At 49.2% G+C, this 27,639-nt stretch overlaps 7 protein-coding genes across 7 annotated transcripts; 4 read left to right on the top strand and 3 right to left on the bottom strand.

Annotated features, from left to right (window-relative positions):
* Positions 1–3,216: 3,216 nt before the first annotated feature.
* On the top strand, positions 3,217–4,837 carry GGS23DRAFT_560230 (HNH endonuclease-domain-containing protein). The gene is made up of 4 exons (XM_051515877.1): positions 3,217–3,464; positions 3,543–3,847; positions 3,897–4,229; positions 4,277–4,837. Exons 2-4 carry the CDS (start codon positions 3,593–3,595, stop codon positions 4,562–4,564), a joined length of 876 nt encoding a protein of 291 aa, XP_051373169.1. The 5' UTR covers positions 3,217–3,464; positions 3,543–3,592; the 3' UTR covers positions 4,565–4,837.
* A 1,229-nt stretch (positions 4,838–6,066) lies between these two features.
* On the bottom strand, positions 6,067–9,713 carry GGS23DRAFT_619033 (LuxS/MPP-like metallohydrolase; the record flags this gene model as incomplete). Its single annotated transcript, XM_051520983.1, has 4 exons — positions 6,067–6,789; positions 6,853–8,485; positions 8,538–9,392; positions 9,450–9,713. 4 exons carry the CDS (start codon positions 9,711–9,713, stop codon positions 6,479–6,481), a joined length of 3,063 nt encoding a protein of 1,020 aa, XP_051373170.1. The 3' UTR covers positions 6,067–6,478.
* A 6,737-nt stretch (positions 9,714–16,450) lies between these two features.
* On the bottom strand, positions 16,451–17,820 carry GGS23DRAFT_447924 (uncharacterized protein). The gene is made up of 2 exons (XM_051513997.1): positions 17,262–17,820; positions 16,451–17,167 (listed from the first exon to the last, which is right to left on the bottom strand). The coding sequence occupies exons 1-2, from the start codon at positions 17,739–17,741 to the stop codon at positions 16,781–16,783; spliced, it is 867 nt and encodes a 288-aa protein (XP_051373171.1). The 5' UTR covers positions 17,742–17,820; the 3' UTR covers positions 16,451–16,780.
* Positions 17,821–18,059: 239 nt separating this feature from the next.
* Positions 18,060–19,542, top strand: GGS23DRAFT_560254 (zinc-finger domain-containing protein). The gene is made up of 3 exons (XM_051515878.1): positions 18,060–18,575; positions 18,635–18,802; positions 18,930–19,542. Exons 1-3 carry the CDS (start codon positions 18,186–18,188, stop codon positions 18,990–18,992), a joined length of 621 nt encoding a protein of 206 aa, XP_051373172.1. The 5' UTR covers positions 18,060–18,185; the 3' UTR covers positions 18,993–19,542.
* GGS23DRAFT_447954 (uncharacterized protein) lies at positions 19,277–20,607 on the top strand. The gene is made up of 3 exons (XM_051513998.1): positions 19,277–20,096; positions 20,239–20,301; positions 20,398–20,607. The coding sequence occupies exons 1-3, from the start codon at positions 19,560–19,562 to the stop codon at positions 20,488–20,490; spliced, it is 693 nt and encodes a 230-aa protein (XP_051373173.1). The 5' UTR covers positions 19,277–19,559; the 3' UTR covers positions 20,491–20,607.
* Positions 20,608–20,806: 199 nt separating this feature from the next.
* On the bottom strand, positions 20,807–22,015 carry GGS23DRAFT_448021 (cleavage and polyadenylation specific factor 5). Its single transcript, XM_051513999.1, has 2 exons — positions 21,384–22,015; positions 20,807–21,284 (listed from the first exon to the last, which is right to left on the bottom strand). Exons 1-2 carry the CDS (start codon positions 21,919–21,921, stop codon positions 21,022–21,024), a joined length of 801 nt encoding a protein of 266 aa, XP_051373174.1. The 5' UTR covers positions 21,922–22,015; the 3' UTR covers positions 20,807–21,021.
* Positions 22,016–22,922: 907 nt separating this feature from the next.
* On the top strand, positions 22,923–27,144 carry GGS23DRAFT_619040 (uncharacterized protein; the record flags this gene model as incomplete). The annotated part of the gene is made up of 7 exons (XM_051520984.1): positions 22,923–23,975; positions 24,034–24,845; positions 24,901–25,171; positions 25,232–25,288; positions 25,368–25,561; positions 25,610–25,653; positions 25,740–27,144. The coding sequence occupies 7 exons, from the start codon at positions 22,923–22,925 to the stop codon at positions 26,717–26,719; spliced, it is 3,411 nt and encodes a 1,136-aa protein (XP_051373175.1). The 3' UTR covers positions 26,720–27,144.
* Positions 27,145–27,639: the final 495 nt, after the last annotated feature.

Genomic DNA, 27,639 nt, shown 5'->3' on the forward strand with positions numbered 1-27,639 from the left:
CGGTATATTTTAGCTACTAGAGGCCATGTTATTATTATTTTAAAATAATACTATAAGGATTAACGGGATAAATATAAAGCTACGGTTAAGGGGTAATTAAGTAGGAGTTTTATCGTCGTTCTTCTTTTCTTCGGGCGGATATAGGAGCGGAGAGTTAGTATCGACTTTTAAGGTTTTTACTAGTAGTTTAGTCTTTATTACTTCGGGTCCTAACGGCGATTTATTCCGTTTCCTAGCTACGGATTCCGTTTAGTTTATCGGTACGAGATATAAAGTAGAAAGGGGAATAGTAGGGGTCTTATTATTTAATATAGGGGTAAAGATATAATAGTTATTATTTATATCCTAATACTTTTCCTTTAATATAGGTATGTTATTATTTATTATATTATTTCGATCGATAGGGTCCGGGTATTATACGAGCTTTTCTAGTCGGCTAACGCCTAACTAAAGTGCGATACGTATTCCTTAGATTAATAGTTTAATTATTATAAATATATCGACGATAATTCCTCTTATTAAGGTTTAGAACTCCTAACGTATAACCTTCGTTAAGGTAATACGTATAAAGGATAGATCCCGAGTAGAGGATCGCGTTAAATACGATACCGGTTATAGCTATAGGCCGGTTTCGATCTAACGGAGGTTGTTTAATGGTATTAGCGGTATTACCGTTAGGCGTCGTTTTACGCCTATGTTAGTACTTTTCGCTATATTAGTTATTAGTTAGTAATATAAGGTTAGCTTATATATAAATATACCTATTAGCTCGACTCTAGTTTCGTTTCCCTAATCCTTTATATCTACGTAGTTTTATTAATGTTAATTTCTAGTTTTCCTTAAAACTATCGGTTATTAATAGCTATTAGTTTATTAATTTCTATTTATGCTATTAATATAAATATTTATATTATATCGTATATTATATCGTCGAGTCGCTACGCTTAGGTATTTTAAAATACCTTTAATATAATAAGTTATTAGTATTTATATATTTAGTTTATATCGATTAATAAATTTAAAGGGAAAAAGAAGCTATCGTAAGATCGGCTAAGGTATAATTATTATTAGCCTTTATCCGCCCTTAGTATTAATAAAGGAGTAGCGGGTCGTATAGGTTATCGTAATTTATATTAAGGCGTTCGTACGTCCTTTATATAATAAGTAAATAATTATAAGGGGGCTGCCTTAATCGCTATAAGCTTTATTTACTTATACGAGATATATTATATTATTAGCGGTTCGAGGAAGCGGTTAGTATCGAAGGCTAAGTACTATCCTTAGTAACGGTTATATTACGACGAAAGTTCTCCCGGGTTTTACGGGTTCCTCCGTATAGGTAGGTAAATAACGATACGAGGGATATCCTAATCGGTATAAACGCGGTCTAGTCGTCGTATTATATCGTAATATCGATAGCTTATTAATATTATAAGTATTAAGGGCTAGGTAGTATTTTAACGGCTATAATATCGTAGTAAAGGTTCCCGGGTTTATACGTACCTCCTTATAGTAAATAAATAACCATAAGGCGGGATACTTTATTTAACGTAAAACGCGGGCTACTTCGCGGGTTAAATGGTGGCGCCGACGGCGATCGGTATCCTTTAAATTTTAATAGCGTAATAAAAACTCCTTAGATTAAAGGTTAAGGGGTCGAAAAAGTTATAGGGTAGTCGCTATTAAGGAGGAATAAAGCGTACGCGATATTAAAAACCCGGATAGGTTTATTCGAAGGTATATTCTATCGAAGACTATAGTACGTACGATGGTTTAAGACGGATAAAACTAATATCGTTATATTAATCGAAAGATAAGGAATTTAATATAGTTATCGTATCTTAGCTATGCCCCTTAGTCGTAGAGATATAGTAGTCGCTAGCCCGAAGGTATAAGAGATAAGAGGAGAAAAGAGGTAAAACGTAAAAGTTACTTATTCGGTTATAGCGGTACAACGAAGTAACTTAAGCGCCTATAATTAAAATAGATATATTAATCGGAGAACGACGAATCTAATAGCAAAAACGAATCTTTAATTAAGGTAAAAATAGTAAAGATAGTAATCTGGTTAGGTAATGAATTCGATAATAAATATGGCATGTCCCGTACTTACGGGAGCTATGGTTACTTTATATAGGTATAAGGCCTATCGTAGCGTGTTACGTAATATATTAAGAGGATATATCTTACCGTACTACTATATTAGTTATAGTTATTTACTCCTTTTGCCATGCCTTTCTAGCCATCCTTATTACCCTGCCTTTTCTAGTTTCTCCCTTTCCCAGCTGCCGTTTTCAGCTGGCCGATTAACCGATTATAGCTGTTTATAGCTGTGATCTTGGTTGATCGGCACTGGGCTAGTTGTTGGCAGTTGGGCAGTCCTTGTTTCGTGCCTCCGTTAGCGTGCCTACGCTGCTCTTGTTCAACATTCAAAAGGCTACGTGGCCTAGATCTACCATACTACTGAGAAAGAGTAGAGTATACGCGATACTAAAGTCCTAGATAGGCTTACTCGAAAGTATACTTTATCGAAGACTATAGTACGTACGATGATCTAAGATAAATAAAACTAATATTACTATATTAATCGAGAAACGAGGAATCTAATATAGTTATTATATTTTAGGAATGCCCCTTAGTTATAGAGATATAGTAGTTACTAGCCCGAAGGTATAAGAAGTAAGGGAAAAAAAGGGGCTAAGTATAAAAGTTACTTATTTAGCTATAGTAGTACGACGAAGCGACTAAAGCGCTTATAACTAAGATAAATATATTAATCGGAAAACGACGAATCTAATAATAAAAACGAATCTTTAATTTAGGTAAAAATAATAAAGATAATAATTTAGTTAAGTAGTAAATTAGATGATAAATATAGTATAACCCGTACTTATAGGAGCTGTAGTTACTCTATAGAAGGCATAAGGCCTATCGCAGAGTATTAGGTAATACATTAAGAGGGCATGTCTTACCGTACTACTACAATAGATCTAAGACCTTTTCTCTTCGCTCCTCCTCCTGTTACTCGTGAGATAGCTCCTCGCGCGTGCTCTCGCACACGTAGCTTCCTCGCTACGTGATATATTAAATATAGAATAATATAAAATGAACTTATGAAGAAATATACTATTAATAAGAAAACAAAAACATATAAAAGAAAAAAGTAAGAAAAAAAAAAACTGGATCTTAAAAAAGAAAGTATCATAAGTGTGTAGTGAAACTAGCTTTTGTAGAGTTTTGAATAATCTTGTTACGGTTCTTAGCTTTGCACCTCTTCGTTGCTTACCTTAGCAACAGGAGCTCCCATATATACGCTCCTGTTGCTTCCATTCCTTGAGTTAGTTCTTGGATAGAACCAGACCTTTTTCTTCTTTTGCTCCTCCTTTCGTTGCTCGTGAGATAGCCCCTCGCGTGTGCTCCGCACCACACCTAGCCCCCCAGATCTACGTAACATATTTAGATAGGTAGGTCTCGCATTTATATTTTCACTATACATACTTCGGCCTGCATCTTACACTTGTTAACAAAATATTGTTGATAAGAATCTCGAAATTCCCCGGTCGGCAGTCTATCCCTCCCTATCCTCCTCAAAATGTCGCGCAATCGAAGAGGTCTCTTGCTGCGCGATGTCAATATCTGGGACTTGAGCGATAGTGAAGATCGCATTCCATTGGGCGGCTTAAGGCGCACTCCTGGTATTACCAATAAAGATTTCCGCCACATGCTCGACATCCTTCTTGTTACCTCGGTCGATTTCGTCGTCCAGAACGAGCACGGAGATGAAATCTTGCAAAACGACGAGCCCCTCCTCCCTGGAGATTACACTGTCATGGCAGACAAGGTCGAAGTTAGTGTCTGCTTGAGTATTACTGGTATTTTTCTCTAACCACACCAAGGTCAACAACGAAATAGCCTACACGCGAGTGGCCTCCATTACGACAGGCTCTCAAGTACAAGCGTTCAGAGACGCAGTCCGAGCTCGGGACAATCGTTGTGTCATTTCGAAAGTCGTAAATGTCGATGCTGAAGTGGACGATTGGACGTCGTTCGAAGCTGCACATATCTTCCCGCTAGCATACGAAAGCCAGTGGAATATGAATAACTACGGCCGCTGGATTACAATTGATCCACCTCAGGGAGGGGAGATTAATTCAGTTCAAAATGGTCTCCTTCTCCGTTCTCATTTGCATCAGGAATGGGACCAATACAGATTCTCTATCAATCCCGACGTACGTTTCTTACTACTATACCTACTCAACTTACTAAATACTTCTAGAACGGACACAAGATAATCTTCTTTGGTGCCGACCTGGACCAGGTAGCTGGGAGCACCCTCGATCGCCAGCTCCTCGACGACCCATGCCGTCCCCCGGACTCGCTCTTCCGCTGGCATTTCCGCCAAGCAGTCCTCTCAAATATAAGGGGAGCGGCAGAGCCGATATTCGAGCACGACTTTCCTCCAGGTTCGGACATAATGGGGGAAATACTAGCAGGCCCCAAGGCCGGCCAGCGCATGGAGTTCGAGCTATTTGATCGGTTGGCTCACCACGTAAAGATTGTATAGAACGAGGGATGGAGGGGGCAGATCAGTAGGTTACTTAACGGAGGATAGGTTCGATTCCTAACAGCACTACTTGGTAGTCTGTTATTTAGCTCAACCGGGGCAAGGGCATGTATTGCTCACAGCGGCGCATGATAGAGGGAAAGGGCATTGCTTACAGCGACCATGATAATTAATTTACAATTTAATAGTGAACAGGAGCAGCGTGGGCACGCTGTATGGGAGACCCGTATGGGTAATAGGACTAGCTACCCAACTGCCAACAACTGGCCCAGTGCCGATCGAGCTAGATCACGGCTGTAAACAGCTGTAATCAGTTGACCGGTCAGCTGAAACGGCAGCTGGGAAAGGAAACAAGAATGGGAGGACTAGAAGGCGATTGAAGGCATATCAAGAAACGAGTGAATTGCTGTAGGTCGTAATGCCTACAGGTCTAAGTCTGATCGATAAAAATCTACTGTTTACCTTTTCCTAAAAGAATCTTACTTATGTGTGACTTGAGAATAAATTATTACCCTTGCAATAAAAATCTACGTGCGAGACCTATATAATTACTCATCTAAAAGGCTACATAGCCTAGTCTCACTGCACCACTATAATAGTTAATTAATTTCGTAATTAAACAAATTAACTTACATTCGTTACATTAATAGAATTAATAAAGACATGTATTTAAATTAATGAAAATTCATTTTAAACTACCTTTATTAGGTTTAAAATTAAAAAAATAAAATTATTTTTAAAAGCATACTTTTAAAACTTTCTAATATTTAAATTATTTATTTACATACTGAACAGGAGCAGCGTAGGCACGCTGACGGAGGCACGAAAAGGGCTACCCAACTACTAACAACTAGCCTAGTGCCGATCAACCAAGATCACAGCTGTAAACAGCTGTAATCGGTTAATCGGCCAGCTGAAACAGCAGCTAGGAAAAGGAAAAAAAGAAAGGAGAAGAGAGACTAGAAAGGGGTAACGAGGATCGCTAGAAAGGCATGGCAAGAAACGAGTGAATGGCTGATGGCTGTGATAGCTACAGGTCTAAGTCTAACTGATGAAAATATAAGTGCGCGACCTATATAAATAGACATCGAAAAGGCTACGTGGCCTAGATCCACCGCACCACTACAATACTTAAAAATTAAAGTAATTTCGTAAAGCTATTTATTATTTAAAAGTTACGTTAACTTTAAATTTAAAGATAGTATTGAATAGAACATTTAAATATAATCTTTTTAATAATAAAATTCATTTATTTAAAAAACTACAACGTTAATTAAAAATTTAATTTCTTTTTTTAAAAAAAATTTTTCCTTTTAAAATAAAATATAAAAGAAACCTAATAAGTCTTTATTTATATATTTAATTATAGAAATAAGTTCTATTAGCTTTCTTTAGCTGGTATTTATAGCCGAGCTTAAGGATACTTCTAGAGAGTGATCGAGGGTCCCAAAAACAGCCGGGGGGAGGGGGGGGGGGTAGAATACGCCTATTTTTAGTAATCCGAAGACGTCAATGTTTGACAACCTACAGCAGTATTGCTATCTTGTCTTGAATGATATGGTTCTTACCTTATAGTAATCACGCAGAACTCTGTACTGTCGGCTAGTTGATTACTTACGTTATCGATATTCTCTTTCAGGTCCGGCAAAAGGGTCGGGGGAGCCTATCGGCCACTTGACGGTTCAAGGCAGGTGTCCATCAGCTGAGAGGTATGTGTATTTCTCAACACCGTCGCTCGCCTTGCGTCAGATCGAGTTCACACAGATGGTTGTCTCGCTCTCGGAAAATTCCTTCCTGTCACTCAGGCTCGGCAACTAGAAGAGTGCTTTTTCATACACACTACCTATGAAACAAACAAATGGGTATAGCTGTTTGTCCTCTACCATCTACCAACCATTTCCTTGTAGTATTGTCTCAAAGCTTGGGGTCTATCTCCTCAAATTCGCTGAGGTCTCTGATCGGGCGGGCGCCCGCCGTCACCGATAATCCCGATTTGAAGTCCCGCACGTTTCGAATTAAGACGGGCTCTGTGCCATTCGTCCAAACGGTTGCCGTGTTTCCGTTGGTCGCTTTCTCGGCCTCCTTCGCTTTCGAGCCCACGCCCTGCGCAATGAGCTGCACCACTAGCTTTGCCCGAGTCGGCGACATGGGCTTAATGTAGGTGGAGTAAAATTTGATCATCTCTGATTTGGTGAGCTCCTTCACCCGAGCCGCATCTCGCTGAGCTGTGTGTGGGTTGGTATTAGCGAACATCCAAATTCAAGCGACCAGGGCGAATCGGTCCATACCTGATTCGAAATCATAATACTCATTATTTATCTGTGCCCAGTGTCTTCCCGTCTCTTGATCCAGGTTCTTCAGCTTCTCGAGGCGTTTGATGACCACGCTCCTCTTGTGACTTTCGAATTCTGCGTCGCTCATCTTCTCGAGGGAACTGGTCTGCGCGGCTAAGAACGAGTCGATCCGAGACTCCAGATAGTCCGATGTGCGCTCGCTTTGGATGATGAAACGAAACCCGTAGGTTGTCGAGGAACTTCGAAGGCCGCTGAAGACCACGTAGCCGAGCTGCTCCTTGGTTCGCAACTGATCGAATGCCGGTTCGTGAATGATCTGATCTAGCAGCTGCGTCTTTGCGCGGACTGTACGATCGCCTTTATCCCCGATGTGGAGGTAGTACTCGATGCAGTGGTTGACGTTCGCGGGGTCCTTGAGAGTCTTCTTGAACAGGTAGTTCGACCCCGGCGGGAAATCTAGCGACCGAATGATAGGCCATTCATCCTTTGGCAAAACCCGAGGCTTCAGGATCTTTTCGATCATGTCCGTCAACTTCAACGCGTCTTCCTTGTACACATTGCCGTGTACGTAAGCCTCGATGTGTAGGTGTGATACGATCTGTTGGTGGAATTGTCTCACAGCCTCGGCTGTGATTCCAGGCAACTCGGCAACCAGCTGCTCCACCACGTAGTCGTGCTCAGATGTAAGCCAAGACACGTAATCACCGATCTGTGTGAATGGCTGTTGCAATTCGCAATTCTTGTAGCCCCGAGTCAACCGTTCCTTGATGATCTCGAAGCGCTCGTCCTTAACCTCCAAGTCCCGCATGGTGATGAGGACTTGCTCGAGAAGCACGGGGAGTTTGTCATTATATCCGGACACTTCGATAAACAAACCGCGGGAGTCAAGGCTAACGTTGTACTGTAGTCCGGCAAGCTCGGCGTCGTAGGAATACTCCTCGAGCGCGTCTCGTACTAGATCCGTAAATAGCTTCGATTTTACTGAATTCTCCGCCGAAGCGAAAATGATCGGATTCTTGATGCTCACGATTAGATTTGCCTTGGGAACCCAGAATGTGTCGTCCTTCTTGTACCATGTCCGTGCCACCTCGTCGTTTCGAATTACTCGTGGCGCCAAAGCCGGGCGCTCGACCTCCTTCTTCTCCACCTCGAGCTTTGTCGGGATAAATTGATTCCGATGCGGAAGATGTAAAGCGGGAAGGCGATCCTCCGCCGTACAGTTCAAGGCCCTAGAAATCTCTGCCAGGAATTCCTCAGGTATCCTCTCTGCCTTGTACTCGGTGCCGTACCATTTCTCCTTTTTATCCCAGTCGCCCGGGAAGTCGCGGGATACTATCGTCATCCTTAAGTTATCGGGGCGTAGGAGCTCTATGCCCTCAACGATCGCTCCCGGGTCGAATTTGCGTAGGTTCTGGCCGCTAAGCAACCACTCCCGAGGCAGCGGTCTCTGCATCACGGCGCATATTTTGCTTGTGAAGCGACTGGCCGGCGTTTTCTGTTTAAATCGAAAATCCACCTCGGCCATACCCTTCTGCTCCTCGAATATCCATTCTTGAGGAGGGGTTTGTTTAAGAAGCGATACGTACTGGAAGAATACCTTGACGACCTCTTTATAATGCTTCAATCCCTATCCCTTATACGTCAGTAGCCGGTATCATCTCAAGGTGCAGGATTGTTACCTCTTTCGTTAAACGGATCTGACAATCGAAGATGCCGGGAGTACCGGGGCATATTGGATACGCCCCGGCACTCAGCGAGTTGGCCCATCCTTTAGACTTCAGATATGCCATGATGCTTCCAGGGCCCTCGTGTCCGATTAAGTGGCTAACGTATCGGCTCGGTTGGCTTTCGTAAAGGTACTCTTCGTCGAGGAAGGGAAAGGAAAGATTCAGCTCTCGAGAGTCCATGACCGGCTTCGCAAAACACTGCATGGACAGGTGATCTTTGGTGAACGGCACTTCGGTCTCCCATCGGTTCTGGGCTAGGTTTTTGTCTACCACGCCAGAGAATAGCTCGGCCACCCATTTCTCGAGAGTGTCGAGCGGTTCCCGACCTAGAACGCACAGCTTCATTCGATTGGCAGAGTAATGTTTCTCGTGGAAATCGATAAACTTCTGTCGTACATCTATCCCTCGAGACTCTGGCTCCGTCTTCAGCACCTCAAAGTTGCCAGTCGAGAAATGGCGATAAGGGTGTTTGGGGTTAGAGAGGGACTTCTCCAGTTGATGAAGTCGCCACTGGTCGCTCTGCAAGTTCTTCTTGTTCTCCGAGTCTACAGCTCGCAACTCACGGTCAAGTGTCGACAGAAGGAAAAGGGGTTCGATGAAGAATTGCGCAAATCGATCCAGGCCGCCGTAGAGCGGTGACAGATTTGTCTCGGAGGGTTCCTCGCCGTTGCTCGGTTTAGCAGCGATGTCGAAGAAATAGTTGGTAGAGGTGGCTCCGGTGTACGCATTCGAGCTACCCGAATGTGAAGAGAGATACACATTATACGCATTCTCTATCGGATACTTCTTAGTACCCATGAACAAAAGCTAGGGTGCAATGCATCAGCGGGAATTTGCGGCGAAAGTTTGCGCGACAGGACCTACATGTTCCACGGCATGGGCCATGCCTGGCATTTCATCCTCATCGCTGAAATTGCCGACATTGACATCTAGAGCGGCGCTGGCCTTATCCGTTTCGTGATCGTGGACTAAGAGAGCCTCTAGTTGGTTGGATAGCCGGATAACACGGTATTTCCGATCGTCTAACGAGGGTATCTCCAACTGGTCGGCGACCCGCTCCACTGGTTGTTGTGAAGAATACCGTCTCTCGCCGTTGGTTGGAAACGTGTTCTGTGACGCGGAGCTCATGATGGAGGACTGGGACACTACGGCGGACAAGATACAGGACTCGTAGCAACACGATGACGGAAGGAAGGGTGGAAAGAGAACTAGAAGTTCACAGCCCCGGACGGGTCAGGTTCAAGGGGGTCGACCGAGGAGAAGATGTTCTAGAGCTGGCGGTGGCGGTTAAGTCTACGACTTTTAATTCGGGGATGTCGAGAGATAGGTCAAGGGCCGGCTGGCGCGATGGCGCCTGTGCTAGCCTGGAGTGGGGACGCTAACGTGAGGGACCAGGCTGTTCCCAGCGAGTTGGGAAAGGAAATATTGACGTGAAGGCGATTCGTCGCGTCCCGTCGTGAGGTCACGCCTTATCCCGACACCGGTTCGTACCACAGCGTCTAGAGTGCCACGAATCGGGCCGGCAGCAGCGGTACCAGCAGCAGTAGGCGTTGCTACGTTTGCCGAGGCGGAATGTGCTGGCCACTGCCGTCTCTGGCGATGACCGTCTATACAACCGCCAGGGAAAACCTCTGGCGTCCAGTCAGCGCTGATTCCGAAAGCTTGGCAGTGGGCTGACCGAGTGCAAAAGCGACTCCCTAGACCCAGAAGCGCTGACAACTACCTGGAAGGCCGGATGATCCAGCGGTGTGATTTGTTTTTAAGGAAACGGGTTCCCGTGCCACTTTAGCTCTGGTGGGTTATCGTGTTGGAAGCCCTGAAAGGCAGGTGCCTGTAGGTGTGTGTGTATGTTATTATGTCTTGACTATCCGAACTATAGTGCCGGCGACTAGGGCTTCGAAAGGAATACGGTAGCGTACGTACAAGGCACACAACCGTGGCTCACCGTCAAAGACACCCTAGACCAAAACGGCGGATGCTAGAGGGAGGGGGAGGGGGAGAGGGGAGCTGAATCGGACTGAGATCCTGTGGGTAAGATTTCAGTAGCGTGCTCCGCTATATTGTTGATATTAACATGGATGAAGAAACTGCCAGTGAGAGTAGGCAATGGTGGTAATATGGATCAACGGTGGAATGTTGTTTGGAGAGAGGGGGGGGGGGGGGGGGGGTTCTGCCACGGATGTATACTGGCGCACGATACTTACCTAGGTACGTTTCAACGGACTGGCTTGGAAGAACAAGTTTGACTGGCGTGCCAGGTTCGCGAGTTATTAGATAGCGTAGGTACGGATAATTTTACCAGGTTGGGGCCTGGATGGTAGGGTCAATAGGCGAGCAGAGAGGTAGTAAAGTCTTAGGCGGGAAAGGAACATGGTCGGGCCGCAATAAGAAGGGACCAGAAGCTTTTAGTGAGACTCGACCGTAGGCATATGTATAATACCGGCAATAAGAATAACAGCGTTAATTATAATAATAGCCGCGATAATAGCCACAACAGCGGCAGCGACCACGACAAGACGAATAAAACAACTAGCAGCAATACTGATAAATATCGTGCCGCATATAGGTAACGTTATATGACGTTTTCCAGTTGGGAGACGGCCAGCAGCGTCCAGGGTCGAATGTCGACTAGGGGGAGGGGGAGTGAGACCAGAGAAGCGGCCGGGAAGGGGAGATCGATGGTAACAGGTCTGCACGGGGCCAGGAGGGTAGGTATGCAGCTACGCATCCCCGGCGAGCACTGACGTACCTTAGGTGAATCGCAGTCTGGGGAGAAACAGATGATGTTATGTTCTGGATCCGAAGCCGGCGAACGCCCACCTACGCGGCAATTGCTTCAATCAGCAGGGTTTCATCGCAGCTCAGGGGGGGTTGGCGGAGGACGGCGGTTGCGAGATAGCCAAGTCAGAGACGGGCCGGTGTAGTGGTGGTGGTGGTAAGGGAAGAAGAGGTGCAGGAGGGGGAGGAGGGAATTCTGGAGCGAGACGTAGCGCCGCGTGGATGGAGCGGCCGTGGCGAGGAGTAACGCGGGAGAGGGGACGATCCATATAAGTAGAGCCAGGAAAATGCAATGTGTTTCCGTCTCCGTCTCCCTCTCGCCTCTGTCTCTTTCTCTCCCCCCACCTCCTGTCTCTGCGAGCGTGTGTATGTGTATGTATCATGTATATGCACGTTTGGATAGATGGACGGACGTGTGTCGTGTGTGTGCGTGTGTGCGTGTGTGTGTGTGTGTGTTCTTGCCCTTCTGGCCTGCCCTCCTTCTCTTCTTCTCTTCGCAGACGACATTGGTTGCTTCCCGGTATCTACATAGGGTCAGGTATGTGCATACAGTATGCATGTAAGCGGGCGGGATGAGGGCAGGGATGCCTGGCGAATAATTCGATAGGCGGAGCAAGTAGGTAGGTAAGGCATATACGCATGTCCCCGTACTACGTAGGGCGTTGCGTCTGAGAAGATGCCCGCCTGCAAGGTGCCTGTGGCGAGTGGGGGCGACAGTCGTGATTCATGTATGTATGCATGTACGTGAGGCGTGTTTCAATGTCTGGTAGGGATTAACTTGAGATTCGCCATTTGAGGGCCGAAGAAGGGAATGTGGGGGAATGGGGTCATCGGCCGGGTTTTATGAGTAGCCTCGCTGTTGGTACGGTCGGGCAGTACTCCTCATCCAACATCAATAATCCGTATCTACAAAGTACCCGAGGCATACTAAGAGGTACCTAACCTACCCCGGTTACCTGTAGCAGACTCAATGCCAGGCCCTTGCGGATCAAGGAGCAAGGCTTCCACGGCTAGAATTTCTGAATTTAGTCAAGTTTCACACAGTCCGTAGCCGGGTGCCTGTCCGTTCAAGCACTTACGTAGGCACCTATGATGGAAGTTAGGTAAATACCTAGGTACTTACCTACCTAGGTACCTTAGGTAGGTACCTCTTGGGCGACTCTCAAGAGGCGATATGGTACCTATTAATAAGCCTAATCCAATCCAGGGATTCTAAAAGAGGTGCCTAAGGCCAAGAGCGGCTAAGAGGAGCCAAGAGCTTAGGTACCTGATGCCGCCTCGAGTTGCCTCTAACCGGCAAGAGGTGAGATACCTCTATTAAGCCACGGGACTTATCCTATCTAGAGGATAATTATAAGGACACAACACCTTATCTAATTGTGAAGTTTTTGATAACAATTCATGAGCAGATTGGCTTCGTTACAAATAAAGCCTACGCGACCTAGGTACTTACCTACCTGTTATTCAAAATTAGGTACCTGTGCTTTCGAGGTACCATAATACGTATGTATGTTCGTTCTACCTTAGGTACCTTTCCAACACTATTAGAAGGGTACCCGCCGTAATATTTTGCCAATCTTGTCCGAAGCGGTGGCTAGGGCTTAAATACCTATCTAGGCACCAGGGTAGACGCTGGATAGACACCTATCAACCCAATGCAGGCGGGTATATCAGAGTAGTTTCCTTTCCGACTTAGATATGTATGTGCCGTATATTCCCCCATGGATCCTCCCATATATGATATAAATAAGCACACAATCACCTCGCCCAATGTAAGACGTGTACCTCTAATTAGAAGATACCAGCCTATTATCATAGGTATGTACGTATTGTGATGCTGCTCATAGAATGTACAGCCGCTGCCCAAGGTCGTCTACCAGATACCTAGATAGATGGAGAGATGGTGTCTCTAAGTCGTCGGTGTTAACGGGCGGGTGGCACTCGGGGTTGGACCTGCCCGAACCCCAAACCCATCTAGGCAGTATTATACCTAGAGAGCCCTCCCGGGAGGCTTAATTGATGCTTAAGCAAGAGTTCTAACCAAACCATGGCGTTTATAGAGAGTGAGAGAGGCCAGGCGAGAATTTATTCTTTTTTTATGGTTCCTTGCTAGCACAAAAGTGTTAGGGTCATTAAAGTGGTTGTTTGGCTCAAAACTAGATTGAAAAACTTGTACTTTCAACGAATTAGACAACACGTAAAGAGATCGGATAATGGATAATATATAATAGGCTTGAGCACTTTCAGGGCTAAATCACTCGAATCTGATGTAAGCTACCGACCTTATTTATCATTGATTCCAATTTTTTTCTCAAGGTAGCATCCGCTTAGCCCGGTTGATGGTGATGGCGAACTTGCATGTTCACGACTCTTCTCTTCCGATCCCTCAGGGTCCTTGCGTTTTGCTTCTGATTTTCTACTTATCGTTCTGGATATGTTAGGGACGGGACGGATCTCAGAGCCGTCGGGTCACTGCCAGCAGCGCCTCCTCGTCCGCTCGGTTGTTTGTTTTAGATGCCATCATTATAGAAAAGGATGCTTGAGGGATATGAGTTAAGGACAGGGCTAAAAATGGATATGCATGTTCGAGGTCGATCTTTTCGCGGCTCCTGCAGTTATCGACTGAAGACTGCTAACGTCCACTTACATATGTACTTCTCGCGGGGTGAGCTGTGTCCTCTAGCACGAATCTGCCCAGCGGTCAACCGACTGCCCCTAGCATACGAGTTTCTCGTCACGAGGTTGGATAGCCTTCCTCCTTCCTTGATTCATCCCTTTCCAACATCAGACATGATTCTTGGGTCTGTGTCTAGTTGGTCAATTCATTGGGTCACCGTGTCCTGAAGTGTTTGATTCAACAACTAGGGGACCACTGAGTGCAAATACCCAGTCACCCGTAAGCAAGATAGAAGGACACAGTATTTTGGTCGAGATAGGCGTTCCGGATCCCGTGTGGGTACAGCCATATATACTGCGGGACATCTCCAATCACTTAGCGTGTATTCATGCTGGCCGCTGAAGTACTCCAAGTACGTAGGTGAAGCTGATTTGCGGAGCCCTGTGAGGTTTTGAGAGAGGCCAACACGTGTAGACTCATTGGTGTATCTTCTTTATCTCGAGCCTATGTTTTCCCATTATATTACATGTAGAAATGATTACTTTTTTCAAGTGCGGTTATCTTGGGCGCCATCTGTCTCCGCTATAAAGGCTTTGTATGGTGGGAAGACACCCGCTATCTGTGCCTCCAGCTCTTCTTAGGCCTTGATATGTCTAAGCTCTCGGGGCCTGAAACGCCGAGGCGAACCTGTTCATGTTTTGAACGGTGATACGAGTGTGTCATATTGAAGGAGAACAGAGAAATGTCGGTTCAAGGTGCGAGATGGGGGCCAAGCTAGCTGCCGGCTCCATTCTGTGTTAGGTAGGTATAATATCCTACATGGTATAGGTAAGTTGAGGGAGGCGAGTGGGTGTTGGCATAAGAGGAGTTGCCGGGAACATATTGTTTCGTGAGTCTACATGGATTGGCCATACATCGACGGGGCCGGGTTGTGGTTGAGTATTTCCGGTTGGTCTATGACCCCTTGGCCCTTCGGCTTAGCTAGGTTACGAGAACAGAGCAAGGAGATAATCACCGTCCAGCATCCTGGCACGCAGATACATAATATACACTATAAATATACCTATACGTACCTATATATAATATTTAGAGTCCCGGTCTCCACGTAAAAGACTCAACTTAAGACGAGTGCGCACGTGCTTCCGTTGGGCACATTTATTTGCACAGACCCCTTTATTGAACGGGGGGCTGCATAGGGAATCAGGGGGAGCGAGTCGATCACGAAATTCATATCTTACTCACCTACCCTAGATACCATATATACACGTGCCGTCGAGTATAGCCCAAGAGCGGCCTAGTCTCGGCCACACGTTCGATATCGACTTCTAGGAAACGTAGGTACTACGTACCGAGTAGGGCCTTAGCAACCTTGACCTCTTCGTTGACCGGCTCAGCATCTTTCTACGAGCCGCGCACTTTCTACGGTGTCGTCCTGGCGTCTACTGGCGCTAGCCTTTGCCCCATACCCATTCCGACTCAAATAGCCGTGACTAGCCCTCTAGGTTTCGCCCGCTCGTGGCCCTGAAGTTTAGACTAAATACGTAGGTGGCGGGAGCTGTGCATTATCAACATTTGCCGGCACGCAGACCTCCTTAGGCTCACTCGCTAAGAGTGCTAGCCTACCTGGTAGCCAGCAAGGGGCCGGGTGTTGAGAGAATTCAATAGATCGTAATTCCAGCGCCCCTTTCGCCTTGGGGCCGACCCCGATACCTTATCCCGGGTCGTCGCTTAGACCATTTCTTGCTTCCCAGGACATCTTGACACCGCCTATGCTTGATTAGCACACTCGGGACAGGTAGACCGTGCGTACTATTTGAACTAGCTTGGTCGTTCACGGGGGTTTCCTTGCTACAATAGGATGCCCTTTAACATATGAGTAACAGGAGGATCATGTCCGAGATGGCCCTCTGATAGTAGGGGTCTGATTATTCAGAGATTCTCATCGTCTCTCGAGATGTCGTAATGCGCAGCCCAAGATGAGACCACATTTCTTCAGATGTATTATCACACACACACACATGTATATATATACGAGGTGCTGGGACCGCAATCGAGTTGAGCGATGGTGAGGATGTTGATCGGCGCTCAATTCGCGGTCTACGGTCCATCTTCGCTATAGCAGCAAGCAGGAAACGGCCCATAGTTCAATACCAGAATACGCCATCGAGCCTAAAGCCGACTGGTTGATGTGCTTAGGCCCCGAATGGGATCAGGTCCAGGGGTGAAAAGAAAAAAGTAAATCCCACTCGGGTGGGCTCCCTCAGCCAACTGCGTTGTCAGGCCGCCCCGAGTAACTAAACTCCTCAAGGTCTAATCCTACCCTCCTCTCGGAGAATAAAGGCACGGCCCGGCCTCGCATTCCCATATCTATCTCATCGAGCATGTTGGCTTGGGCCTGTACTAGCGGCCACATGCGTGGGCTCTCTCTCCGGTGTTGCCTATGCAGCAGCCCACCCCGGAGGCCAACGCATGCATATACCTATGTAAGGGTAGACGGACATCTCCAGCGTGTGGTGCAGTCGGAATGAACCCATCGGCCGGTATTCTTTTTGGCCAATTCTCTGGTGTGCCCGCCCATTCGGCACATGAGCTACATTTTGGGTAAATGGCCCCTCCCCCCCCAGGCGGCGTCGAAGCGTGTCATAGGTTCGCGTGAAATGCCAATCGTATCAACCGTGGCCCTCATCTCCTGTCATGTACTTGCCTGAATCCTATGAACACACTCGCACTCGGCAATGAAGTTGCAGCGCATGTTCCGCTGTAAAGCACGGCTCGCAATTGACAACTCATCACGTCTAATTCAGCGTTGGGGGTTCTTGCATTCGGCCTGTTTGTGGCCAGGCCGTCCACATCGATGGCATGTGAGTGCTGTAGGTTGTCGATGCGCGGCGCCACCCGAAGAGATAGACAGCAGACCGCCAGAGTGAGAGGCCTTAGGATCATTCAACTTGACCTCCTTCTTTCTGCGCTTCTCGGCGAACTGCACAGCTCGGGCCCGCTCCATACCCTGCTTACTTCGCGACGCCGCCCGAGCAGGACCGGACCCAATCTCGGGTCTCGTCTCTGGCCTATGCTTCGCTGGCTCTTGTCCCGATTCTGCATTGAACATAGGCGCGGCATAATCTGGACCTACGTGAGAATCGTCACTATCAGAGTCGCTATACTTCGGGGTGCTGTTCTTCGTAGCCTATGCGCGAGTAAGTTTACAACTTAGCGGTGCCAAAAACCAAACGGGGAAAAAAAAGCAGCCATAATAGCATGGTATTCTAGGGGAAACCGACCTGGCGATTGCCCATATTGTAGCGCTTCACGACCGGCGCGCTATCGTCTTCGACATCGGTCAACTCGGCATCAGAACCTGTGGTATCGGCGGAATCAATCTGAGCGAAGCCGACTTGAACTAGATTTAGGGGTGTCTGGTGGGAGTCGGGTTTGGAGGCTGGGCCTTTGTCTAGTATGTCGAGTATCCAGTGCGCATCTCCGTGTTCGGCCGCGTGCTTCAGCAATGCCTCCTGGCGCTTTCTCTCCTCTTCGGCGAGGGCGGCCTTAATGGCATCCTGGTCTATCTGTACGAGCGAATCTGCGTTACTTCGTCGCGTGTATTTCTGATCCAGCTTGCGTCGCTTCGAGGCTTGCTCCAGTGTCGGCTGCGCGTTTGTTGGCGCAGAGGACAATGCGGCGGCCCTCTGCATGAACTTCATGGTTAGCAGTCTCGAAGACATGGCCTTGGGGCCCGTCGGTGGTGTTGTCGGTGTCGCCATGGTGTTGAGCTGCGGCTAGCTTGCTCGGATAGCTTCCAAAGAGTCCGATCCGGGCTCGGATTCAATTGATACGATTCTCTCTCGACGGGTTGATTCTCTGTTCCGCTCGGGACTATGAGTATTAGATATTAAGGGGAGGAGCGAAAGCGGCGATGTTGTTATGATTGTGCGAAAGGAGCGCCCGAGGCATCATACGCGATTGTATGTAGGGGGGAGATGTAGTATATTTGGGATCTTCGGACGGTAGATATCCAAAACCTTGCCGAGAAAAAAAAAGGATGCTTTTGAGAACGTACTTAGATTATGTAAGACACGTGGGCTACCTAAGTAACTACATATAATCGCGTTATCGCACTCGGAAAAGTGGCCCGAGCTTCTAGCTGTCTGTAGTATGAGGCCCTTGTCTTTCGCAACTCACCCAGGGCTTGCCAGCTGCTCGATGTGATGATCGCAACCCACCTTACCAACCTATCAGTCCACCGACCTTGCACCTCTTCGACGCCAACGCCGGGTCTCCTCAATCGACCCCTACGCCGAACGATGATTTCCCGACTGACTGTCCGGAGGTCGCTGCAGCTCTCCCAGCGAGTCGGCGCAGCGCAGCGCAGTTTCGCAGCCTCTGTCCGGCTCCACGACACCACCAAGCCCATCGCAGCCAAGGCCGAGACGACGCCCGAAACCAAGAGCGAAGAGGATTCGTTGGGGTTGGTAGAGAATGAAGAGAGGGGCTTGAAGCAGGCACCGAACCGGAAAGAGATCTGGTCGCGGAGTCAGAAGCCGAGGGCAGCCGCCATGTCTGGCCCGAGATTCGAACAGACCGATTTCGACCTCCAAGTAAGATAGCACTGCCCGGACACGCTCGACTACGAAGACGATATCTGATAGTCGCATAGCCTCAATCGAGAGCTGCTATCGAGCTCATTCACAGGCAACCCGTCCGATGGACCCACGACAGGGTGGTGGCATGCGACGGTGGAGGTGGCCCGGCGGGGCACCCGAGAATCTTCATCAATACGGATAAGCCGGAGATAGCTACGTGCAACTATTGTGGTCTACCGTTTGTGAGTGACGCTCTTCCGGGAAACGAACTCCGAAAATCCCGTAGTTTCCCTTTCATCTACCCGGAATCTGAGGGACCAAATCCCTTTTTTCTTTCGGCTACCAACTCCTGGCTAATCGTGGCTATAGGCTAACGAGCATCACCGAGAACATCTGGAGTCGTTGCCCCAGACCTCCTATCCCCTGGCGTGAGGGTGAGGAGGACGCTTTACGAAGAGAGACGATGGCGGCGAACAGGCTAGGAATTGGCATACGCGTAGGGACGTATGCCGATTCTCATGCTCGCCGAGGAACCACAAACGTGGCCGTATATATACCTACCTACGTACCATTCAATTCCTGTAGTTCAGGTACTCACCTACCTTTAAAAATCGCCTGGGTCTGGCCTCGTGGAGACGCAGTATATCCGCCGACTCCTGTATTCTTCATCTACCAAGCCAATTTGTCTACCAGATCTCAACGCAGTCAAATGTGCCCTGCCAATGGCAGGTAATTGCAATACTTGCTATTGGCTCTCCATCCAACTCACCCTAAGCAAGACAGGCTAGGGGGTAAGTACCCGCGTGCTGCTGTAAGGTCGTTATCCCGCAGGACGAACTACTCGCATCCACACCTGAGGTACCTACTAGAAACGCACCTTTACTCCAACCCGAGCCGAGATTAGTGCTACCTACCTACCTACCTACCTAGGTATCTACGAGGGACCCGCCAAATAGAACGCCCCTCCACAGTTAGGTAGAGCTCGCAGATTTGCCTGCAATGCCGCCATCCACATCTATCTCCCTCTCGCACCAACTCTCTACTATTCTGATCCTCTCCCTCCTCCTGCTAGCCTTCTTCCCCGAAGCATTCCACTACCTATTGACCTTTCCCCTCGCCTATATCTACCGCCATCTGACCCAGCGCTCGGAACTCGAGCGGCACCCAGCCGGCCTCGATTTCGGCACTGCCGCCGCCGCCGCCACTGCAGCTAACCTACTTACTCCGGCCCCGGCCCCGGCCCCCGTCGCCGCGATGTCCTGGTTCCAGACGCAGTTCACGCTGCCCGAACGGTCGCGCGGCTCTTACCTCATAACGGACCACGTGCTGGCGGCCGTCCCCGAGATCCGCCTGTACCGCGTCGGCCTGCTGCACCTCTTCATCCAGCACACGAGCTGCGCCCTCAGCCTGAACGAGAACTACGACAGCGACGTCCGCGCCGACATGAGCGACGCCCTCGACCGCATCGCCCCCGAGGCCGGCCCCCGCGGTCAGAGTCTTTACCGCCACAGCGCCGAGGGCAGCGACGACATGCCTGTGAGCCTCCTTCCCATTGTTTTCAATATTTAAATGTGTGTGCACATATACATATGTGTATATATATCTGTGTGTGTGTGTGTGTGTGTGATATGATGCACTCAAGAAGTCGCTGACGGAAGAAATAAATCATAAACGCAAGGCCCATGTCAAGTCGGCATTGATCGGCGCCAGCGTCACGATACCCATCACGGACGGACAACTTGTACGTTCCAACGCCCTCTTCCCGAACATACCTTCTCCAGCCGCCATAAGAAGACGAACCGCAGACCCAACTTAACAAACTACTTACCTTCACCAGGCGACAGGGACGTGGCAAGGCATTTGGTATCTGGAATTCCGGCGGGTTAAGCATACGAGAAAGGTCGTGGCTACTATCCAAGGCGAGAAGTGAGCCGGACTAGTTTGGGAAGAAGAGAAACAGAGGCAGAGGGCAGAGAGAGCTCGTACAATAGATCACTTTTCCTGGAGCTAGCTTACGTACGGGTTAACTAACTCGGGATCCCAATTCGGGGATCAGCATAAGAACGCAATTCGACCAATTCGACTCCTGCATTAAGTGCCTGCCTCCCTGATGTACCAACTCCGAAGCACGCGTCCCCCCTCCCCCGCCGCCCGACGAGTCCTATGTCCCGTTTGGTTCGCCTAAGGAAACAGAAAAACGGGGGTTTATCGCCACTGATATGGTCGATTTATCTCGTACAGCTAGAGACGATGTGGGAACATCAAGGGTCATCGAGGAGGCGCGATAGTATCGTGCCTCGTTTGAATATACCCCCGCCCTGTGGCTTCATATCGTGCTTGTTGTTGTGTGAGTCAGCGATGTCATAAGCGCGTAGTGACGAGGTGTGCATATTCGATCGCCGCCGTGGTATTAAAGCCTATTCGCGTAGGCTCCCGGTTCGTAGCGCTGGCGAAGTCGGAATTAGCTCGTGCCATTCTCCTCCTTCACGTCATTCATATCCTCATCGCCGCCCGCGAGGACCTTGGTCTTCAGATCGAATGCATCCGGTCCCGATCCTGGGGTAGCGGCGACTACTTCGCCGTTCTCGTTGACGAACTCGAAGTTATACCGGCTGAGAAGATGCGGAATGGCAGAGAGCTGGGGTCCGTATCGGGCCGTGTTGTCGTAGAGTTCGAAGAGAGGGACGGCGAGTAATTTCATGTTCTTGGGCACGCTGAGTACCTCTGCGGCGGGACTCGAAATGTTAGACATGCGTGGGCAAGAGAAAATGGGCGAGGACATGGGAAAGAGGAAGGGAAGACGAAAACAAGTAGGACACATACTGCTCTGTGGTAGCTCGATAAAGTAAAGCTTCTTGCATTCCTTTGGTCGAGTGACATGGGCGGGGATGAAGGGGTACATGAAGGTCTCGAAGTTGGGACGCCACCACTGGGCGAGGCACTCGCCGACCTGCCAATTGCCGGGTTCCTCGCCCTCGCCGAGCTTGCCGACGGGGGCGAGGCGCTCGTCGAGGCGGGCCTTGAAGCCGTCGACCTCGTCGTCCTCGGGGCGGAGGTAGTCGCCGGGCAGTTTGAAAAAAGCGTTGGCAATCTGGAGCATGAGGATGTGGGGGTGGTTGTGTTCGTGGCAGACGAGGATGCCCTCGCAGGTGCGGCGCATGCCGTGGGCGGCGTAGTGCTCCTCGAGGCGCTTGAGGCGGGCGATCACCGACGGGTCCTCCTCCGGCTGGGTCTCCTTTACGCCGAACGTGTAGTTCGACAACGGGTACAAACGGATCGTGTTCGGTTGGTTCGAGTTGAAGGAGAGGGGGATAGTTGGCGGGTGGGCGCTCTGCAGCGCCGTGACGGTGACGGTGGACATCGTGCGTATGTGTGTGCGGGTGGCGATGACAGGGACGCAGCGGAGCGTCTAGGACGCGGAGAGGGAGGTCAAGATGGGATGGATAATCGAGAGTGGTGGGTAGCTATTTATTTCGGTACTCGTGTCGAGAACGCATCGGCAACAGTTAGAGGCTTTTCGAATAGAGTGGGAGCTTCAAGCTGTATCTTATGGCATCTGAAAAAAAAAAAAACACGAGAGGAGTGCTCCTTTCTCTCTTTTTCGGTCGTCGGTTTGAAGCGAGGAGGGTTGGTTTTACGGTGTTGAGACAAGATCAAGCTTAGAGCTTTGCGCGGGTGGCTGCCTCGGGTTGTCTTGGCAGCAACCGGACACCGTGTCCAGCCTTTTATTCCAACTGTGTGCTTTGGGTTCCTGCCCAAGGTACGTACCTCTGTACGTGAGGCACTTACACCATCATGATCGTTGCTGCCGTCGCAAGAGTTGGGCCACGGCACATTTATCCTGGGTGCGCAGCTGATGGAATCACCCTGTGCCATACATATTCCTGTCTGAGGTCCCTACGGTAGCGTTAAGCCGCCTCGCCAAGCAACATCCAGTTTCTTTACACGCACCTCTCCGTTTCCGCGTCTTCTCGACACTCCATCCCATCTCCCGTCCCTCCTTTCCACTGCTCCGACACGGCACCTTCACACTTCTTTCTCCTTTCGCTCGCGCCATTGCAAACAGCGCCTAATAACGCCCTTTTCAACCGCACGCATTGCAGAAGGTTGCTCTCCGTACCTCATACCTGGGTACCTACTCGACTCCCTCTTCTGGTTCGTTTTCACCTCGTCTCCCGAGGTCTGCGAACACGCGCCCATGTAGAGGGTGGTCGTAGGTCTCTTCATGCTGTATGGTGGGTGTCGTGCTCCGCGGATCAACTCGAGCTGCCTTCCTTACGTTCAGTATTTCCATCGCCACTCCTCTCCGCATGGTGCCAAAAGTGCCACACCTCTGAACCTTCATCTCGAGTTTTCGTGACCATGCATGAACTAAACGACGACGGCAAAGAAGTTGTCAGTGCGGTGCCTACCCAGCCTAAGACTTGCCGTACGACATCAAAGATCAAAATCGAAGGCAGTGGTCATAAATCCAATATCAGCACCAAGAGCCCATCTACTCGAAGCGAACTAGGTGAATCCTCCTACTCGCCTTCGAGGGCCGATACGAAATACTCTGCCGAGGACTCCGAGGTGACCCATCCTACGAACAGCTCGGGATCGGTGCCCCCTCCTTGCCTCTCGCAGATTTTTCCGAACCTTCACCAAGCTATAAGGGCTGAATCAGCGGAATCCCTGAGTCGATATGAGGGCATCGCGGCCGAAGTCCTCGACGAGCTCGTAAAGAAGTTGAATCGGGTAAAGGACAGTTCTACTCATCTAGAAGCTGTCAAGAACCTCACTGGACGGGCGCAGGATTCAAAGATCATACTCGGCGTCGTTGGTCCCACCGGTCATGGGAAGAGCTCGCTCATCAATGCACTTCTCAACGAAACAAGGCTTCTTCCCACCAGCTGCCTCAAGGCATGTACATCGGTAGTTACCGAAATCTCGTGGAATCGCTCTGATGATCCGGAGCGACGCTACATTGGGGAGATAGAATTTATTTCAACCGATGAATGGCGTTCGGAGTTAGATCATATTTTACATGATCTCGCGACTTCCAACGATCAGACCCCGGGACACGTCAATGACAAGTCGGATGCCGGGATAGCGTGGGCCAAGATTAAGGCAGTATACCCTTGGATGACCATGAGTAGGCTGACCGAAATAGATGCTAGAACTCTGGTATGCGACGTCTCTGTCCGCGGGTATCTTGGATCCGTCAAGAGAATACACAGCGCGGAAGCTACATCCTTCCATAAAAATATTGCAATCTACATAGACGGTCTGCAAAACGCAAGTGAATCCGCTAAAAAAGTGAGCAGAGGCACCGTCGAGGGGCAATGCGGAATAGAGCTATGGCCGCTGGTGAAGGTAGCTCGAATCTTCACTAGAGCCGATATCTTATCTGCCGGCACAACGATCGTTGATTTAGTGAGCATCCCAGATCAAAACCCTCTACCTTAAGAAAACTGCTAATCCCATTCGTTAGCCTGGAGTCGAAGATTCCAATGCTGCCCGTGCCGCCATTGCTGCCAAATACATCGAGAAATGTAACGGCATATGGGTCGTTTCTGCCATCAACCGCGCCCTCAACGACAGGGCCGCCCAAAAGCTGCTCGACCACTCATTCAAACAGCAGCTCAACTACGACGGCACTTATTCTGCAGTGACGTTCATCTGCTCAAAGACAGACGATATCGCCCTAACTGAGGTGGCTGAATTCCTGGGGCTGACCCGCGAACTTGATGCCCTCTCTTGCAAGGAAGCAAATTTACAAGATTGGAAAGAGAGAGAAGAGAAGCAGCTTGAAGGCGATCAGCAACAGCTAGAATTCTTGTCGGAATACCTTAGAGGACTCGATAAGCAGCTTTGCCAGTGGGAGACTCTAGAAAGTCGTCATAGAAAAGGGGAGACTATTATGACATCTCACATCCCCTCGAAGCGCAGTGGCCCAGGTGAACATTCGGGAGCCAGGAAGAGGCTTAGGACTAACGATTCTTATGCCACAGTAAATCAAGCGTGGGACGATTTAGAGAACAATATACCCAAGTTTCCTGAGCATACGCCGTTGGATGAAGGGGACATCCGATTGGCAATTGAGTGCCTAAGGACGAATAAAGTCACAGCAGTCGAAAAGATGGAAAAACTTGACGACCGAATTGAGAAGAGTGCAGAGACTGGAGAGAGATTGAGAGACGATCATGCGAAGCAACAGTTGGATTTGCTAGCCTTATGCATTCGTAAGCGCAACGAGTATACTTGCGAAATTGCACGCAAGGACTTCTCTAGAGGACTAAAAGAGTGAGTTCTAGACCCTTCCACTCGGTGAGATTGCGTTTATTTCTAACGGCGATAGGCTCGACGATGACATGTCTAGTCATGACATGTCCAATCATGACATGGTTGCTCGGGATTACGACAAGATCGCACGCTCGTTGCCAGTCTTCTGTGTTAGCAGTAAGGCCTACCAGGGGCTTTGCGGTCGACTAGGAAAAAAGCTGAGTGTGGTCGAAGGTTTCTCTGACTTGCATGCTACCGAAATACCGCAGTTGATAGGCCACGCCCAGAAGTTTGCCGAGCAGGCCCGATCATACAGCAGCAGGTCATTCCTGAATAGCTTCCTGCAAGTCCTGAATTCACTCTTTATATGGTGCTAGGAGCCTGCAAGTGAACTTGGGTTTTCGAAGGAGGAGGAACGGGCTGAGATGGCCCGCATGAAGGATGGTTTTATCACCTTGGATCAAGTATGGCATATCACCCCTCTCCGTCTTCCCTTCCCCCTCTCCAGGGGGAGGACTGGGATACTGACCAAGCATGGAACAGGATCTACAAAGGTTGCTCGAATCTTTCATCAAGAAGTGTGAGAACATATTAAACCAGAAGCTTCTGTCCCGCCTCAAGAAGTCGGTCGAGAAAGCGGTTACGAAAGCACCTAGGATTGTCGACGGTTGGCCACGACGTCACAGGAATGACGGGGGTTTGCCTTATGCAACATACAAGGCGACTTGCAAGCGACAGTATGACCCATTATCCCCGTGGAATTTCCATTTGCTAACCAGCCGTAGCGGCGTATTTTCCGGGACACTGGGTAAGCGAGATTTCAATGCCGGTAGGTTGTCGTCTTGGCCAAACGATTTTGATACGTTATGCGTGGAAATAGTTAATGAGCATGCCGCTGATGCCCTCGAAATTCAGACCTGGTGCGGCCGCTCATGAGCCACCTTGCCAAGGGTTGGGTGGGAACATTCCAGCAAAGTATCCCCGACGCCATAGACGATTTCACACGCGCCTCTGAGGAACTAGTCCGGGACTTCCACAGGAGTGTCAAAGGTCGCATACAGAAGAAAGTGAGCTTCGCAGCCGTTAATATGCTCCGTGAACAACTCGGTACTCGCATTATTAGCATAAGAAATATTGTTAACTCATTCAGCGATAATATCACCACTTCACAGCGTATGGCAAATCGAAAATTCCACTCAACAATCATGAAGGAAATGGAAAGGACATATACGGCCTGCGCAAAAATGAGTGGCAAGGGATGCTTCGTGCGTATTCAGGATTGCATGCTCGATGATATCGAAAACAACCGAGAAGCAATATTCAAAAGCGCGACACGCCCCGTAAAAGACGACCTGGTGAGTGTATGTTCGACCCTCCAGGGAGACCTTGAATCCAAGATTGCTGGGATGCTGGATGGTATGAGCCAAGATTACATGAATACAATCGGCGGGCAGAAAGCCACCGGGCCGTCGAGGAAAGTGCGAAATATAATACTTGAATTCCTGAAAGAGGCTGACGAGCTCTTCCGGTACAACCGCGACGAGCTCTTCCGGTACAACCGCGACGAGCATCTCGACGAGCACTCCAATTTCGCCTCGGCAAATGACGCCGAGCCCTCTTTCGCTCGAGAAGGTGCCCACACCTATGAGCGGAACTCGTCAGACTCGGGGGCTGCAGATCTACCAGAAAAAAAGGATTCGCCCAGCGACCAGTTAGCTCGATCACCGCCTCAAGCCGATGACAATCGAGAATCTATTAGACTAGGGCATAGGGGAGAAGAGGGTGAGGAAAGTGAAGGCCAAGAGCAAGAGGAAGACGACAGATTTGGCATGCCTTCCGGAGTTCGCGAATCTCTCAAACTGACCTGGACTTGGCCTAGTTTAGACAAGTGTTAGATCTCGGGGATAATGAGGACGCATCACGGTCCTTGGGAAGAGCTCGCATACGCAGGTATGGGTCCAGATCCCATGCTATTGCATGCGTGGGAATAATGGGTTGCTTTTCTGGAGGCCGATTTGCATTGCGTTGATTTGATAAGTACCGACATAGGCGTCTCAGCGGATAGGCAGATACCCATCCCACTTAGGCATTTTAAAATAATGAGCAGTAAACAATGAATGTATCGTCCCGTTATCCCGTCAGCACTACGGAGGAGTTACCGAGGAGAAATTCGTTCGGGAAGTAGAGACGTAATCGAGGTAGGCGAGGAATACACGTACCGGAAGATGAGACGGATGAGCTCCCATCTACCTACCACACACCGGTCGAGAACTGCATCTTAGATACCTCCTCTCCCTACGTATGCGTACCTATGTGAATGTTCTCCTTTTTCTTTTTCTCCCTTACCCCCCCCCCCCCCCCCCCCGTCCTCAACTCCATTCACCACCCCATGTTGGTCTTGCGTCGATGATTATCTACCTACCTACCCACCTAGCTGTCCCTTATTCATTTCTCTCTCGTCGGGCCCGCATGCTCGCCTCAGGGATATGACCAGCCTCGTTGCCGTCCGCCTTCTTCACTTACCCTGGGGGAGAAGGCGAGAGGGGAAAAGAAAACCCCAGACTCCCCCGAAGAGCGCGGGTGTGGACAACTCTGTATGAGTAGGAAGGGGCATAGGAATCAAAGAAGATAGGCGAAGTGTGATCGACAATCTGTCTACACGTAGGTAGGCAGGTAGCGGAGAACGATGGGGCCCCCCTCCCCTGCTGCTGTCTGTGCGGCCGCATCGACCCTCCCCTCCGGAAGATCCTCGTACGCGCACACGCCAAGGGCGCGGGGCGCGTCGCCTTCGGCCCCCTTAAGCCACGCGTAACGT

This window comes from Durotheca rogersii (genome assembly GCF_024521655.1).
Source record: "Durotheca rogersii strain YMJ 92031201 chromosome Unknown GGS23scaffold_6, whole genome shotgun sequence".
NCBI classification, from domain to species: Eukaryota; Fungi; Ascomycota; class Sordariomycetes; order Xylariales; family Xylariaceae; genus Durotheca; species Durotheca rogersii.

Bases quoted from the DNA above. Each gene is read 5' to 3' on its own strand.
- GGS23DRAFT_447924 (XM_051513997.1), bottom strand. From the start codon at position 17,741: ATGGCGACACCGACAACACCACCGACGGGCCCCAAGGCCATGTCTTCG. The intron at 17,168-17,261 runs GTCGGTTTCCCC...ACTCGCGCATAG, and splicing joins ACAATATGGGCAATCGCCAG to GCTACGAAGAACAGCACCCC.
- GGS23DRAFT_447954 (XM_051513998.1), top strand. From the start codon at position 19,560: ATGCCGCCATCCACATCTATCTCCCTCTCGCACCAACTCTCTACTATT. The intron at 20,097-20,238 runs GTGAGCCTCCTT...CATAAACGCAAG, and splicing joins AGGGCAGCGACGACATGCCT to GCCCATGTCAAGTCGGCATT. The intron at 20,302-20,397 runs GTACGTTCCAAC...TACCTTCACCAG, and splicing joins CCATCACGGACGGACAACTT to GCGACAGGGACGTGGCAAGG.
- GGS23DRAFT_448021 (XM_051513999.1), bottom strand. From the start codon at position 21,921: ATGTCCACCGTCACCGTCACGGCGCTGCAGAGCGCCCACCCGCCAACT. The intron at 21,285-21,383 runs GTATGTGTCCTA...GTCCCGCCGCAG, and splicing joins TATCGAGCTACCACAGAGCA to AGGTACTCAGCGTGCCCAAG.
- GGS23DRAFT_560254 (XM_051515878.1), top strand. From the start codon at position 18,186: ATGATCGCAACCCACCTTACCAACCTATCAGTCCACCGACCTTGCACC. The intron at 18,576-18,634 runs GTAAGATAGCAC...ATAGTCGCATAG, and splicing joins AGACCGATTTCGACCTCCAA to CCTCAATCGAGAGCTGCTAT. The intron at 18,803-18,929 runs GTGAGTGACGCT...TCGTGGCTATAG, and splicing joins ACTATTGTGGTCTACCGTTT to GCTAACGAGCATCACCGAGA.
- GGS23DRAFT_560230 (XM_051515877.1), top strand. From the start codon at position 3,593: ATGTCGCGCAATCGAAGAGGTCTCTTGCTGCGCGATGTCAATATCTGG. The intron at 3,848-3,896 runs GTTAGTGTCTGC...AACCACACCAAG, and splicing joins TCATGGCAGACAAGGTCGAA to GTCAACAACGAAATAGCCTA. The intron at 4,230-4,276 runs GTACGTTTCTTA...AAATACTTCTAG, and splicing joins GATTCTCTATCAATCCCGAC to AACGGACACAAGATAATCTT.